The 16,263-nt window shown below is 39.2% G+C and overlaps 1 protein-coding gene across 3 annotated transcripts in view; it reads left to right on the plus strand.

Moving 5' to 3' along the window:
- The window catches only part of LOC122611632 (terminal nucleotidyltransferase 5C), a 47,398-nt gene that overhangs the window by 13,638 nt on the left and 17,497 nt on the right, over positions 1 to 16,263 (plus strand). Inside the window, exon 1 of one of the 3 annotated variants that reach the window (XM_043784854.1) lies at positions 14,474 to 15,150. The exons of the other annotated variants lie outside the window; for them this stretch is intronic. Coding sequence (XP_043640789.1) covers positions 15,112 to 15,150 — 39 coding nt within the window. The 5' untranslated portion in view covers positions 14,474 to 15,111. Of the gene's footprint in view, positions 1 to 14,473; positions 15,151 to 16,263 lie in introns of those variants that run through there. 3 annotated transcript variants of the gene reach the window in all.

A 16,263-nucleotide genomic window follows, 5' to 3' on the forward strand; every position in this document is an offset into this window, starting at 1 on the left:
TTTATTGTTCAGCTGTCATCTGTAAATAATGACTGTTTTTCTTATTTTTTATGGTTTTAGTGGTAGCTATTAAAAAATTATCTGTTTGCAAATATCAGACTTTTAATTTTAAAACAGTTGTACACTTAAAAATATTGGTTGCTCTGTAAGTTATTTTATAAATTAAATTTATTTATAAGTAAATTTATATATTAAATTTATAAATTAAATTACAGATGCAGTTTAAGGTGTACTATAATTATAGTTAAGTAACAATCAATCTATATAGATTTTTTTGTTCAGATTTTGTTGTTTTACAGTGGTATGTGTGTTTTTATTTGCGACCTCCTCTTTTTGGTATTTAAAAGACATCTAACATTTATGCTTGACTAGCGCCTTATAGCCGGCTTTTCTGACATTTAATTTAAGCATTCTGTTAAGCGGTTGATGGGAAATTGAAATCCTAAGTAGAATCGATTTCCTTGAAATATTTTGAGATCGTTTAGCCAATAAAGTACTTTTTCAACAGTGTAATTGCGATTCCAAGAAATAAAGCCTGGAAATTGGTTTAATTGTTGCCAAATGCCTTCTGATAAAAATATAAATTATCTATTGTCTGTATGTGTTTTGTCTGTCTGTGCGTGACACAACTTACTTCCGGCAATTATCAACATTTTTGGGCTGTCTTCGCTTTTGTTGTTCAAACACTCAACACACTCAATCACATATGTATGTACATATATAGTAAGGTTAAATCAAATTTTTGAACAATAATAAGTGGGCTGTATCGGATTTGATGTGATATTTGTAAAATGTTTTTGTTTACGCTTAATTGTGACTTTTCAAAACAAAAAAATCAACAAATGTAGAAACAGTATTTATACCAATTTTCCCGCATTTATGACGAGGCAAAAATAAATTCTTATGCCAAAATTGTCATGCGAAATGATGAAACAATTTTTGAACTTTGGTCTGAAGGTGCCCCAATTAAAACCAAAGGCATTTATTTTATTGGTGTGAAATACCTGGACAATTAAGAATTTAATAGATTATGTTCTTTAGAGAACCTTAAAATCACGGAGAAAAACATATTTGCTAGCCGCAGGTACATATTAATACAGATTAACTATTTAAAAACCTTGTTACAATGCTTAAACGGTCGTAATTTATTCGAATTAAAGTAATTAAATCATTTTTTTTATTAAAAAATATTTATCTCTTCAAAGAAACGTGGCAAATGAATATTGTATTTAAAAATGAAATGCATTTCAATATATCCCTTGTATGTATATCCCAATGCTGTTTTAAGAAGTTATATCTAGAAATGGTGAATTTGTTTTAGGAAGCACTTGTGGTGATCATTACAGACTCCAATTTGTAATGGCATCTGCTGCTAAATAATTTGCAACTCATGTAACATCAAAATTCAGATTTATAATTGCTCCGACACTCACTTGTCAGTTGCGCGATATCGAAATAAGTGAACACTTGAATATTCAGTTTGTTTGCAGCGGATCTCGAGTGAGTCAACATCACGTGCTGCGACTGTTAGCATTGAAAAATACCAATATAACCCCTTTGAGTTTTTCTCTGTCCACCTTAATTTATCAAATTGTAAAGTTTTTGCGATTTGGAGTGTAAATTAGAATGCGGATATGTTGAAACGGGCGTTATTTTATAACGAAATCTATTTGTGTGCCCAAACCCACTTTGCTCCAAATCGATTACGGTTCCGCTTTTGTTATTAAAGAAGCAGTGTAGGCAAATAGCCAACAATACGCTGTGTTTTTTTCCCATTCCCATTTCGTTGCCAATTTTTCAATTACGCTTGGGTATTAGGAGCTGCTAATTCTTTTATTGCCAAATTCGAAAAGTCATTTTTTTTACTCCGCTTTAAGATGATGATTGCCTTCGGCAAGGTCAATCATTAATATCGTACATATGTATATCTTATGTTCGTTTGTATTTATTTTATAGCTAGTGGAAGAAACCGTTTCTGCATTTGTGCCTGATGATTTCTTGGAATTTTCAAAGCGACTTCACGCAAACCGTAGTTAACAGGTGCTGGAATGTCGAATGCTAAATATGAATATGTACATACATACATACATATATCTATTTTTGCGCAGCTATTGTTACTTATTTGTTCATTTTTAATTTTTTCTTTCGGCGTTTTGGCTTACGGCCATTTGCCAACTCCGTTTCGCTGCAAATGCGCAAAAAATAAAGCGAAAATTCAAGAAGAGCCAAACACTTTGTATCAAGTTTTTTTTGAGTTATTTTGAAGGGTTTCAACACTTGAGTGCGGTATTTGCTCAAACACATCGTCAGACAAGAGACCTTATACCAATTACTTTGGCTTTAGCTGTAATTGTTGTTTTAAGTGTAGCTAGAGTAATTAATGCTCCACTTAATTTACATATTTTAAATTGGCTTAAGGTTGGAATTTAAAGGCTCCTCCTAATTGTGTTGTTATTTTCGAAATGGAAACAAAGGCAAATTTTGTTGTTTTACATGGTACTTACATACATACAAATCTTAAGAAAGATTTTAAAAGATTTTATGATTAAAACAAGAGAGAACGCTATAGTCGGGTTCCCCGACTATCTGATACCCGTTACTCAGCTAGTGAAAGAGCGAAGAGAAATTACAACACTGACTGTTTTTGGCGGTTTGTGGGTGTTAGAGTGGGCGTGGCGAAAAGATTTTTGGTATATAGAGTTGAATTTACAAGACGCACAAAAATGTGAAAAAATATCAAAACATTTTTCAAAAGTATGGGCGTGGCAGTTTTGTGCGGTTTGTGGGCGTTACCGTGGGCGTGGCAAAAAGTTTTTCTGCAGATCAATAGAAATTGACAATACTAATAAGAAAATGAAAAAATATCAAAACATTTTTAAAAGTGTGGGCGTGGCAGTTTTGGGCGGTTTGTGGCGTTAGAGTGGGCGTGGCAATATGAATCGACAAACTTGGCGGCTGCGTCTATGTCTCTGGAGTCTGTATGCTTAATCTCAACTTTGTAGCTTTCGTAGTTCCTGAGATCTCGACGTTCATACGGACAGACGGACAGGCAGACGGACGGACAGACGGACATGGCCAGATCGACTCGGCTACTGATCCTGATCAAGAATATATATACTTTATATGGTCGGAAACACTTCCTTCTGCCTGTTACATACTTTTCAACGAATCTAGTATACCCTTTTACTGTACGAGTAACGGGTATAACTATAATCGGTTCAATTTGATTGCGGCCCGTCGGTTATGGACTGCTGGCAACACTTACTTGTGCGCAACTATTACACGTATAAATACTTATGAATATAAATCTCATTGTATAAGCTGATTTTGTTTTGCATGCATATTCATTTGACTGCTCGTGGTTGTTGTTGCTTTGTGCTGATGTGGTTAAACAGGCAAATTAAAACGCCAATTGCAAGAAATGAAAGGCAACGTGGAATGAACGCATTTACAGCAGCAAAAAACATTGGTAGCTTTGGCCTGGTCTCTTGGTCTTTTGCCGCAAAGTAAGCTAAACGGGCGAGCACTATAGTTAACAACAGCATTAACAACAACTGCATTCAATGTCAATTCAATGCAGGTGGCTACGGCTGCGCCCCAGCTATATTCGACTCAGCCGAGTTAAGTTCACTTCAGTTGGCTTAACTCGATTCAGTTTCAGTTTCAGCCAGAGTCAGAGTCAGCTTCAGTTTCATTTTTATTTTCAGCCTTAAGCTCTTGGTTTTGGGCAAAACTATTGGGCTTATTGATTTATCTTTAACGCTCGCAAACAAACTCGATCGCTGGATGCTGTGCTGCGTCCGTTTAATTGTTTTGCTCGGATAAAAATGGTTATGTAATAGCATTATGTCTTATTATGGGGCAAAGAGAAATTGGGGGGAAACGGTTAGGTGCTGGGAATTCCAGTTCTTGTAGTCATAACTCAACAGACCAATTACGCATTACCTAAGATATTACAAATCAAATTAACCATTTGCCGCCCAACATTTTTGAGAAGACCAATTTCTACTAAAGCCGATAGAATTATATTCCTTAATACTCGCTGATTCAATTCAGGTGTTTCAATGTACATATTTATGTACATCCGCTTAGCCTGCCTGTCACTACACTGATCGGTTAATAGTATATCAGCTTTTGCATTCGACGTATGAAACGGTTATTGTATTTGATTTATATCCAAACAAAACCACACCTACTGGCAACCCAAATACTTCTTGGCCTTCCCGCGCCATCTCGTGCCCACCCTCCAGATCTGATCAGGTGAATGAAGGATTACCCAAACCCAAACCCAAGCAAAAACACCCAGTACCGACACCCAGTCCAAGTTTTTGAGCCAAGTGGAGCTTGTCTACAGCTTCAAGCTGAAAACTGACGTGACGGCAGCAGTAGCAATACAGCTAGTTCTGCACTGAGCGAAATTATGCCCATCGTATATTAATATGTGGAAACATTTGTTAAAGACGTGTCATGCTAATAGAGAAATTAAAAGTACGGTTAATTTTAAATACCATCTAGTCTACTTTAATAAGTTGCATTGCATTGCATTTTCTGTCAGTGTAGGACATGCAGATACCGCCACAAAGCACCAGTTATAGCAACAGTTCACTGTGTCTCTGTTTGCCAAACTGGAAAGATCGGTTTCAGGTTTCAAGGACTTTTCGGTGGACATTCACTTTTGCCTATACTTATAAGCATGTATATGAATTTTCGTACAGAACCACTCGAAAAATGAAAAACCAAAGACGCAGAAATAAAACTCTTGAGTTGAACTGCATTTTTGCGAATCGCGATCAGATGCAAGCACTGGAGTTTTCCACCGCTTCTCGTTCGATCAAATCGGATCGGATCGTTTCGGATGGGATCGAAAGAAATCCCAATAAACCATATGTAAGGCCTCGCCCCAAAGCTTTCAACTTGCCTTTCAATTATTTTGTCTGCTGAATCCGCAACCGCTCAATAAAGCAACGGTACATTGTATTTGCTTATCTGTTTTGCATGCCAACTGCATTAAAGAGCGGTAGGTGTGCTGCCGAGGGGGAGGGAGACGCAAACATTCACTTGTCTCTTTTTATTCGTTGTTGCTTTTGCCCTAGGAGAGCGAGAGGGTCCATCAACTATGGCTCTGCCCTGCTCTCCAGAATTCTAGGTTCTTTGTTTTTTAAAAAATAGTAGTGATTTACCTAAATGTAAGAGGTATTTGTTTTATTTTGTCATTTCTGATAACCAGCTTAATTAATTTTTTTTAAGCCTAGTTATGGCTAAGAAAGTGACGAAGAACTCTACCAAGAGTAAATTATAGAAAGTGTAGTTCTATTGTAAAATTATTTTCCGTTAAGAAAATCTGCATAATTAAAAAAGTCTCACAAATGTCAGAATGGCGAAACTAATTCTGCTTAAAATCATAATTTTTGACTAAAAATAGATAAGGGTTTGATAATCTTCAATGATATCAGCATTGCTGGGTATTCCCCCATCGACTTTAACATTTGATCGAGCTCGAGCATTTGCTGCATTCATTACACAATAAATTATAATACGGGTTTGCTGTGGAATCCAAAAGGTTTCGCCTGCTTTAGCACCCACTGCCCCACCTGCTTCCCCATTATCGTCGTCATCATAATGCCGATCATTAGTATTATATTGCTCCAATGCTCTTTGCGATTGGATTGGATAACTCGTTTCGATTCGCAGCCAAGTGTAAACTTGATTCGAAGACGTCGCATCTGCAATTTTGACATTTCGAATCAACCTTGAATTCAAATCGAATGCGCGAGTGAGATTTTCTCGCATCCACCCGCCAAAACCTCTCAGTTTTAGCCATAAATCCATCAGTTTATGGCGATATGTTTTGAGGGTTTGGCCGAATGTAATACCGATTCTGACCATATGCTAAGCCGGCTATAGCTATAGTGTGGAAAGGTCGGATGGTTGTTTTTTACAACTTATTTGCTTAGAAGCTTTCACTCAAAGCTGCGAATTCCGCTCAAGACCTGCGCAGTGACGAAGGTCATCGAAGGACTTGCTCTGTCGGTCCTACTCGATTGAATTTTATGAATGAAATGCACGAAGCCCGGTACACCTATGCCTCCCACACCACCCACACTGCCCCCAGTTTGCCTCTTTTTCTATCGTCGACGCCGTCTCCATGAATGAATGACGCAGTTTCTGGCGTCTGCTGGAAGGTTCTACTGTCTCGTTCCCACCCTAATGCCCCACGACCCCGCCGGAACTCTCCTTTTTGGCCATTCACGGTGACGTCAGCATGCGTAATTCCCAAAGGCGTGGGCGGGCGCAAACGCGTGGGCATGGTCCAGGCCTGCAAGCCGTGTAACTTACGTAAAAGAGCGGCAAAGCGGGAGTGATATGACATTATTCGCGTATGTTGCGCCGACTGACTACATCAGATAACATTCACCCACCCCACGAAGGGAGTACGAGAAAAATGGATGGTCGTACAGTGAAGTGGGTGGCTTGGTATCCGAGCGGATGTGGGCCGAAGATAAAAGAGATTATGGACTTTTTCTCTACCATGATCGATTATGGATAGTGGGGTCTCTTATTTAAGATCGTAGACCTCAGTTGCTTAATTCCCCTGGGTAAAGTAAGAAACCACTTAATTCCTTATTGCCTTGTAAAGAATTTGTATATAAATAAAGCATATAAAAATGTGCATAGTGTATTCAAATAAATGTTATGTAATTGGTATACTAGTTTTAAGAACTCTTTACTAAATAACATAATTAATTTACTAATTAATTAATTTAAGTTTACTAAATAACATAACATAACATAACAAAATGTATAAATGATATAATATATGCACATTTAAACTTCATATATCGGCCGAATCTCGTAAATTTTGGGTTTCCTGAATTGTTGCGCCTAAAATTTAATATACAACCGCTGCCCAGGGGAACAGTCTCATTTATGATTTCACCAGTAGTCCTTAAGGCAAGAACGGCAAAAATAGCCTTAACGATAATTATATGTGTCGCTCAGTCGGCCAATTCCATTGCCAATCCTGTCTTGTTCCGTTGGAGGACTTACGTAATGCACTAGTTAAGCTTAAATTGCACTTAATTGAATGTTATATTGCTGGTAATGCGCACGCCCACGACCAAGCCCACGCCCATGACGGTACTCCGGCGCCATGTACGGTAAAAAGACACGCCCACCCGTCTTCCGCCCTCTACTGGTCACCTCCCACCCCCTGTGGTCATTTTCCCTTCCGTCCCCGTTTCTTGGCGCTTTTTCATGCTGGTAGCAGGCGCCAGCAGCCTGCAAAGTCCGTCTGAGTGGGAGCTCCGTTTGGAACACACTCGGCAAAATATTTGGCTATAGTATCCGAGAAAGTAGTTGATCAACATAAATTGACTTATTTTTGTTAAAGCTTTTTTTAAATCTATTAATTTCAATCTTGAGTGTAAGTTAAAATAGTGTGGCTGTGAAGTAAAAAATATAAGGTGTCATAAAATAAAATAAGTATTTAAATATTTATTTGAGTGGCCTACAAGCCACAAGGGACAACAGGCGCCTGTTGGCTGCCAACCTCCTGTTGACTAGGGGAGCTTCTCTGCCTCCGCCTCCGCCTCCGCCCCTGGTCAACACAACCCTCAAATCTCCTAACCTCCCAGTCGCCCTACTCCCAAAGGGCTCCGTATGGAAGCCAGTTGCGAACCGGCTTATCGATTTTTCATTACTTACTCAATTTAACTCTGACGTCGTTTAGGGATCTGTGGCAGGCTGCTGCAAGGATGTGCGAATTTACGGTCCTTGTTCTTGCTCTTTTTCTCGTTCTTGCTCGCCACCCTGGATTTTTTCCCGCCTTTGGCATCTGCCTTTCTGCGTTGGCGCTTTAAGGAGAATGGCTGGGCTTATCGCTAGATGCGTTTAAAAGTTTTCCAACGCCGACAATTAAACTGAAGGTGGAAGTTATACCTTTTGATGATAATATCTCTTGTGGTTACCGTGGAAAGTTGTCCTTGTGACTTTTAGTTTGTTGGTTAAAAAATAGTTGAGTGGCTTAACAAATCCTTTAATGTGTGATTGTACTTTTAATACAAGTTTTTTCAAACCTCAAGCTTTTGCAATAGAAACTTTTTAAGAACGAGACGATCCCCTTAAAAGGAGAAATGTACTTATTTTTCTGTCTAAGAGTATTTAATAATCAGTAATTTCTCCGAGGAAAATATTTTCCTACATTTTTCGCATTTTCTTTCTTTTTTTTATACCCGTTACTCGTAGAGTAAAAGGGTAACTAGATTCGTTGAAAAGTATGTAACAGGCAGAAGGAAGCGTTTCCGACCATATAAAGAATATATATTCTTGATCAGGATCATTAGCCGAGTCGCTCTGGCCATTTCCGTCTGTCTGTCTGTCCGTCCGTATAAACGTCGAGATCAGCATACAGACTCCAGAGACATAGACGCAGCGCAAGTTTGTAGATTCATGTTGCCACGCCCACTCTAACGCCCACAAACCACCTAAAACTGCCACGCCAACACTTAAAAAATGTTTTGATATTTTTTCATTTTTGTATTAGTCTCGTAAATTTCTATCGTTTTGCCAAAAAACTTTTTGCCACGCCCACTCTAACGCCCACATACCGCCCAAATCTGCCACGCCCACACTTTTGAAAAATGTTTGATATTTTTTTCATTTTTGTATTAGTCTTGTAAATTTCTATCGTTTTGCCAAAAAACTTTTTGCCATGCCCACTCTAACGCCCACAAACCGCCAAAAACGTTCAGTGTTGAAGAGCCTCCTTCGCACTTTCACTAGCTGAGTAGCGGGTATCAGATAGTCGGGGAACTCGACTATAGCGTTCCCCCCTGTTTTGTTTTGTCTTTTTCCTCTTTTGCTTTCCCTTATTTAATTTCCTTTTTATCTGCTTGCCGTTGTTTTTCGATGCGCCGGCGTCAATGGAATTCTATTTTTAGCTAACTAAATTGCAAAAAAGGTAGTCATTCAGTTAAGAATAATACCTTCGCACTCAGAAATCGGAATCGAATTCCACTAAATGGGGGTGGAGCTCGGAGCTCGGAGCACGGAGCATGGAGCATCATGCGTTTGGCGGAAGTGTAAGATTGTAGCACGGGTTAATCTGCGGTCTGGAGCCTTTTGGCCTGCTGTCGTGGGTTTGTGAGGGTCTTTGTGATAAAAAGTGTAAGTGCTTAGCAGCAATTTGCGATTATTTCGCCCGCGACTTCCACATGAAAACACTGGGAATGATTTTGGGTATGCGTTGAAAGGGCTTGAATTGTATTGCATTAATTGAATATTTTTTATTCGGTGTAAAGAATGCTGGTAAAAGATATCGTCACGGTCAATAGAATATATACATATGTATGTCCTACAGGTTCACTAGCCGAGTCGATTTTAAGAATTCCGTTTGTCCGTATGTTTGTTCATATGAACAAATCTCGGGATCTCGGGAATTATAAGAGCAAGAGAGTTGACAGTTCTTGAGAGTTCTTCCTCCTCGTATTTTATTCCAAACGAATGTTTCAAGATTACCCTAATTTTGGAACACAATTATAATTTTCCATGGGAAGTAAGCCAACGAAAGCGGGAGAGATTTAGCCATCCAATCCCTGACCATGCCGTTGATCCTGCCCTTATGGTGTCCTCGACTCACCAGCGACATTCGGGCGACAGGATATCATCCTTGGGGCTTAGGTGCTAGCAATGTGTCGCCGTTTCACGCTTCACTCGCTACCGGCGACGACCAGACAACTTTCAATTTCAAACCGAAAACGTCTAAAAAAATGGCAAACCGAATAATAATAATTGTTGTGCGTGTGTGTGAGTGCTGTGGCCGGGGGTGCTTTGTATTATCAAATTGGTTCATGGCAATTCTTGTGCGTTGTTGTACCGTCGTCAGTTGCAGTTGCAGTTGCTTTTGCGATTGGAGTTTAAATCAGAGACGGAGCCGCAGAGCTGCACGAGCTCGTTAGCGGAGGCTGTTGCCTCCATGGAGGCGTTGTTGCTTACTCGCGACTTGGTGACTTGGGGACGCATTTACTCTGTTACCCGACGACTGAAGAGTGTTAGGACACAGCTGCTGCAACCAGTTCCAGCCTCAGGCCATTCTAATGTGTCCGTGTCTGCAAAGTGAGCGTTGCCACGGTGGGCACTCTATGCAGAGCAACAGGGCAGAGATCAAATTCTTATGTGGATAGTACATTTCAAATAAGTTTCATTTATTTTAGGGTAATGATTAATTTTTTTTTTTGGTAGAAGCAAATTTTTGAGTAGGGAAATGCTGTCAAAGGCACAATACATTTCTATAAATCACCTCCAGAGTTGCGGAAACAGGACAAAATTATCCATTCATCGGTATATTCGACTCGCTTTTGGATTCGGCAAACTTTTAGAAGCCAGAGTTATGCTCTATTTCGTTGGTCCTTCCATCGAGACTTGACTATATGCAATTTATGTGGAGTGCATGCGTTGCATTGCTGCTGTTGCGGCTGCTATTACTGCGACTGCCCTTGGAGTCGTTTCTTGACGTGCTGCAATAAAAAACATAAAAGAAGAGAAAAAACAAACACACACTTTCAGAAACTCCGTCACCGACACAATTAAGGTCGTTTCTGCGTGGGCGTGTGGGGATGAGGAGATCGTTAATCTGCAATCCGCCGGCGGCAAGAACGTGGCCGGCATCCAGGATGCCAACTCGGTAGCGTTCTGGCCAATCTTCTGCTTCTCAGCCTGTTGCGCTTTCAACGGTGATCAACGCTGCGTATACGTAATATTCGAGCTTGGAGGTTTGTGCTCGTTGCTGGATGACTTTCACTTTTTATTTGGCTGTTTGTGCTGTTGCGCCTGCAATTTAAAATTCTTGCATAAAAGCGAAGGCAATAAGCGACTGAAATGCTGGCAAAAGAGCTAGCAAACAGATAAGGTAAAAAGTGGCCCTGAAAGTGGGTTAACCATGCGGCCAGAGTTGATGGATAGTTAAATAAATTGGCAGTGAGCGTGCGATTCTGCGACACAGACTTTGGTCTTAATTCAATATTTCAACAATTCACTTTGCATTCTCTCGGCCAGCCATAATCAAACGACATTTTTTTCAAAGCGACTAAAGAACACAAACAACAAACAGCAACAACTGGCAACAGCTGCTGGCCAACACCCAATACTGCTAACACACACAGGCACTCAAAGACCGATTTGATTGCATTAGAGTAGAGGCGCTACAGTTGGAAGGGGTAGGCTAGTGGGGGAGAATAAGTGTAACAGAAGCAGCAAAGTGAGCTGGGCAAACTAAACCAGTCTTGAAAGGTGTCTTTTATATATCTATCTGTACTAACCTGGCACTGGTCCACAGATACACACACAAATTTAAGGCAAAACACTTTTTGGACGGCCGAGCAAAAGTGAAGTCGTCAACAAGTTCCAGCCAGAACTTGTTGTTGGCTATCGGCTGCCTTTGCCTTTGGTTTTTTATACTACTTGTATTTGTCTTTGCTCTTGCTGGTATTGTCTTTTCTGCTATCACATTCAAAAGTCAGCCCATTCCGACTGAAAATCGGCAGAAATAGGAACAATTTGGGTCCACTAAATCCAGGTTGGCAGCAGGTGGAATGAAAAAGGCGAATCCTATTGCCCAGATGAAGTTTGCAAATTATTTTGGCATTTTATTTCAATTTACTTGGTTTCGCTCAGAAACCATTTACCACTGATTTGATAATTAACTTTAATTGCCAAAACATTTTTTAATGAGAAAGTAATCCTAGTTTGGCGTTTTCATTTCTGTGTACCCTTTTAAACCAATTTTCAATTTAATTAGTTTAAATTACTTTTGATTTTTTGTATCTGCCACAAGTTGATTTATTTTTAATACCAATTAATCATGAAGATATTGCAGAACAATTAGTAACTCTTTTTAGTTTAGTAAATTGCTCTTCAGGTTTTTTGGTTGGGTTCAAAGTTATGCTAATTTAAAATATTAATTACAAAATACAATAGTCTGGTCCTAAGTGCTCTCAGTTCGGTAATTCTCTGTTTTTTTCGATATTCATATTTTATTTATTCTTGTTCGTTTGGTAATCCGCGTCGCGGATTTCAGTTAATAAACAAGAGAGAACGCTATAGTCGAGTTCCCCGACTATTTGATACCCGTTACTCAGCTATTGGAAGTGCGCAGGAGAGTCTTCAACACTGACAGTTTTTAGCGGTTTGTGGGCGTAAAAGGGGGCGTGGAAAAAAGTTTTTTGGCAAATCGATAGAAATTTACAAGACTAATACAAAAATAAAAAAAATCTCAAAACATTTTTCAAAAGTGTGGGCGTGGCAGCTTTGGGCGGTTTGTGGGCGTTAAAGTGGGCGTGGCAACATGAATCAACAAACTTGCGTTGCGCCTATGTCTCTGGAGTCTGTATGCTTAATCTCAACTTTTTAGCTTTCGTAGTTCCTGAGATCTCGACGTTCATACGGACGGACAGACAGACGGACAGACGGACATGGTCATATCGACTCGGCTATTATTCTAATCAAGAATATATACACTTTATGTGGTCGGAAAAGCTTCCTTCTGCCTGTTACATACTTTTTAACGAATCTAATATACCCTTTTACTCTACGAGTAACGGGTATAAATAGCAATTTAAACGTTTCTTGTTTTGCGTCGAGGCGCTGTGTGTGTGTTCGCCTCAGAGTGTAGTAAACACATTTTGAAAATCGAAAGCAAGGTCTTTTCTGCAGACAAGATTGCTTTTTGTTGTTACTGCTGCTGTTGCTGGTGTACCTTAAGTTCGGACTTTTCGTTTAGAACGTAATTTGTAAATTAATTATTGGTCATAGTCACATGTTTGAGCCACGAATTCGAGCGCTTCGCCTGCGATCCTATCTAACGTACTAACCATTATTTTTCGTTGTCGTGGTTTAGGTTTGTTTTGTAGGGCTTTAAACTATTTTTACACGAGCCAACAAACAAACAAACTAGATGCAGGCAATGGAAAAAATTGCAAATGCATATGTTTGAGATAGCGAAACAAGAAACAGCCACTTTAAGGCAGAAAGGGTGCTTTGGCACGTGTCTGTCAACCCCTCGACGTCACCGGCCACTAATTGCAATTAGCAGGGCCAAAACAGCAGCGGCATTAGAAATTGCTTCTTTTTGTTTGACGTTGTCAGGAGCAGACGTGCGATAAGCGAAGCCCCCCTAGGGTTATATTTCCTACTCCCAATAATGCAGCTTTTGCTGATAGCTGAAGCAAAAGTAACACCAACAGCATTTCACATCCGAAACCAGATTGTGCAGCATTTGTCAGCCAAGATCATTATCTGCATCAATAATGTATGGTAATTTAAATGGGGAGATTGCTTTATTTTTTTTTACCGTATTGTATGCGTTGTCAAAACATTTAAAACATAGTTTAAATCCATTTGAATTCATATGTTTAGCACCGAAATGCAGCTCATTAATTCTTTATTGATTTGAAAGTTTTTATAAAAATGTTCCATATGTTCGTCTCACTGCGTATGCGTATTATATTTTGTAAAATTTTTGTTGTATCTAATACTATACAGTTTGTTACGTTACAAAAACTTTGCAAAAGAAAAGGGAGCTGAAATTGTTTGTTTGTTAATGATAAGGCGCATTAGCATTTATTAGAATTATATTTTTTTGTTCTGGACTAGTTTTCTGTTTATAGAATGCGTTGTTTTAATCACGTTTTGGCATTTATTGATTGGTTTAACCTGGCAATTGTTTCCTCCAAATTTTTAGCCCACATGTCTGTCGTACACATGATCTTAAGTGATTGTACAAAAATAAATAACTAATTGAAGAGCAGAACAAATAGACAGAGATGTGAGTAAAAATAAGTTGTTTATTTCTAAAAATAAATAAAGTCGAGCAAAACGTTGACCAAACGAAGAAAGAGCAAAGGCAACAAAAAGCAATTAAGTGCTCGAGCTGAAACGCCAAAAGGCAGGTTTTTAGTTTTTCTATGAGTTTTAAATAAGGCATTTTTGCGATACTTTAAATTTTAATTAATTAAATTCTTAGGAGCTGCCAGAAAACCGAAAAAGCTTTTTTTTTCTGACGTAATTGTGCCGTTAGCAGGCCACAAACAAAGTACTCAACGCCATGTGTGTGTGTGTGTGTGTATGTGTGTGTGTGAGTGTGTTTATTGTTGTCTTCTGATCGAAGTTTGCTCGCTTTGCCGGTTTCGAAAAAGCGAAAAACAGAAGAAAAAAAACCAAATAAATAAAATAACAGCATAGCAACTAGTGTCGGTGGCGCAAAATATAATTAAACTTTCGAATGGGATCAGCTCGGCCTGCAGTTTCATTTTGTTTGATTTTCACTCAATTGAGCGAGCTTTCCGCCGCCGCCAGAGCTTTTCCCACTCAACTCGAACGGTGGAATGGCCGCGTAGTCAAGTTTCATGCCGACGCAGATTGCCGTTGAAATCAGTCGTTCAACGAGAGTGACCGCGTGCGAAAGCCAGAATCAAGACAACGCACATCCACTGTACTAAATACAGCATTAAATTCAAAAAAGGCAGCTGACAACTGACAAAACAAGCTACAGAAGACAAGCCATCGTCTTGCTAAGCAAAATTGAATCGGCTCTTTATTCTATACTCATAGTATAAGCACCGACCGAGGTGTCCATCGAAAAGTCTAAAAAGAGCAAAGGAAATTCCGAAAGCCCAAGCGGAAAATTCGAGGGAACATTCTAGCAACAGGACTGTTGCTTCTCCATCACCACCACCACCTTCTCAACTGCGCCCACATCGAGTGGCAGTACCAACATATGTTCGCCTGGCTACACCCAAGCTGAACTGTCTTTGGACCATATGTTGTTAACGTTGTAACGTTGTTGTTTCGTGTGTGAACCAAATAACATATATATAGCCATAGCCATAGCCAAACAAGAGAAATTTCCCGAGTGCGCGTGTGTCTAGTGTGTCTGAAACATAGCAAGAAAAAAATAAGAAAAATCAAGCAAAAAGTGCAATTGAAAACGAAAACGAGGGGAAGAGCCGAGTTAATTGCCAGCAGCACAGCAGCCAACTCTCGCTAAAACCAGAACCATCTGGAGTGCTGTTATTTTTTCGCCCATATATCCTGTCGCTCGTCGCATCCAGCATTCTTATGAAACCGGAAAATCGGCATGAGTCGTACAATGCAAAGGTAAATGTCAAGACCACGCCCACTCCCAGTGCACTCCACATTACTCCAGTATAATCCATTTCTCTGCCTGCCCCTTTCATGTTGCATGTAGCATATGGCGAAACTTAAATGCGCATATATCCATCCTATCTGTATCTCTCTCTCTAAATGTATCTGTATTGCGCCTCTGTCGCCGACGAATCTCGTTAGTGTTTTTTTATTTTTTATTTCGTTTTATGTATCTTTAAGTGCGTTTATGGCATTGGACTCTCTCAACTGTTCACTGTCGTAGTTTGGTTTTGGCTCATTAAGTTTGAAGAATTCGAAATGATTATCATGATGTTATTCTGGTATTGAATTTCATTGTATGAAAATAAGAAGCAGCAACAGATGTTTGACTGGAAATAGAAGAATCCGCAGATGTTGATCAGAATCAAAGTGAATTTGAAGTGCTGGATTTGTAAAAAGGGGACAATAAAGAGTGTTTTGTTTGAAAATAACAATGCATCGTGAATTGTCACTATTCGACAGAATAGGTACTTTCAAATAAATTAAAGCAATATTCTCAATAATTATTATTATTAAACCCACACTCCAAAATAAAAGTTACATTTAATTTGGCAGTCTGTACAGTAATACGATAGGTTGCATATTTTCGTCAATTTCTCAGCAGGTTTAAAGTATTCATTTTGTGCTGTGTTAAAATGATATAGGACTTATTCCTTATTAGCAATTATTTACTTAAACCGATTTGTTTTTGATCATTTGTATGGTCCTATTAATATAGCCAAGAATCTTTACAAAAAGATCTGGCAAATTATTTCGGCAATAATGCAGCTTATGAAAAGATCAATTACAAAACTCCTTGAGCGGACAAACCGCGCAGTGCTCTGAAATATTGTTGGCATAGAAAACCCAGGTTTCGCGTACGACATTCAAATGAATGCAATGCATATGGCTGCCTTTGGCTCCGAATTTCAAATTGGAATCGGAATTCGGAATTGGTATTCAAATTCGATTTCCAATACATAATGTCTGCGCTCACAAGCGTTATGTGTGATATATACTTGGGGGTACATAGGAGGAGCGCCCATACCTATACCAAGCTGCCCATATCGAAGCACATATCCGGGT

This window comes from Drosophila teissieri, chromosome 2L (genome assembly GCF_016746235.2).
Source record: "Drosophila teissieri strain GT53w chromosome 2L, Prin_Dtei_1.1, whole genome shotgun sequence".
NCBI classification, from domain to species: Eukaryota; Metazoa; Arthropoda; class Insecta; order Diptera; family Drosophilidae; genus Drosophila; species Drosophila teissieri.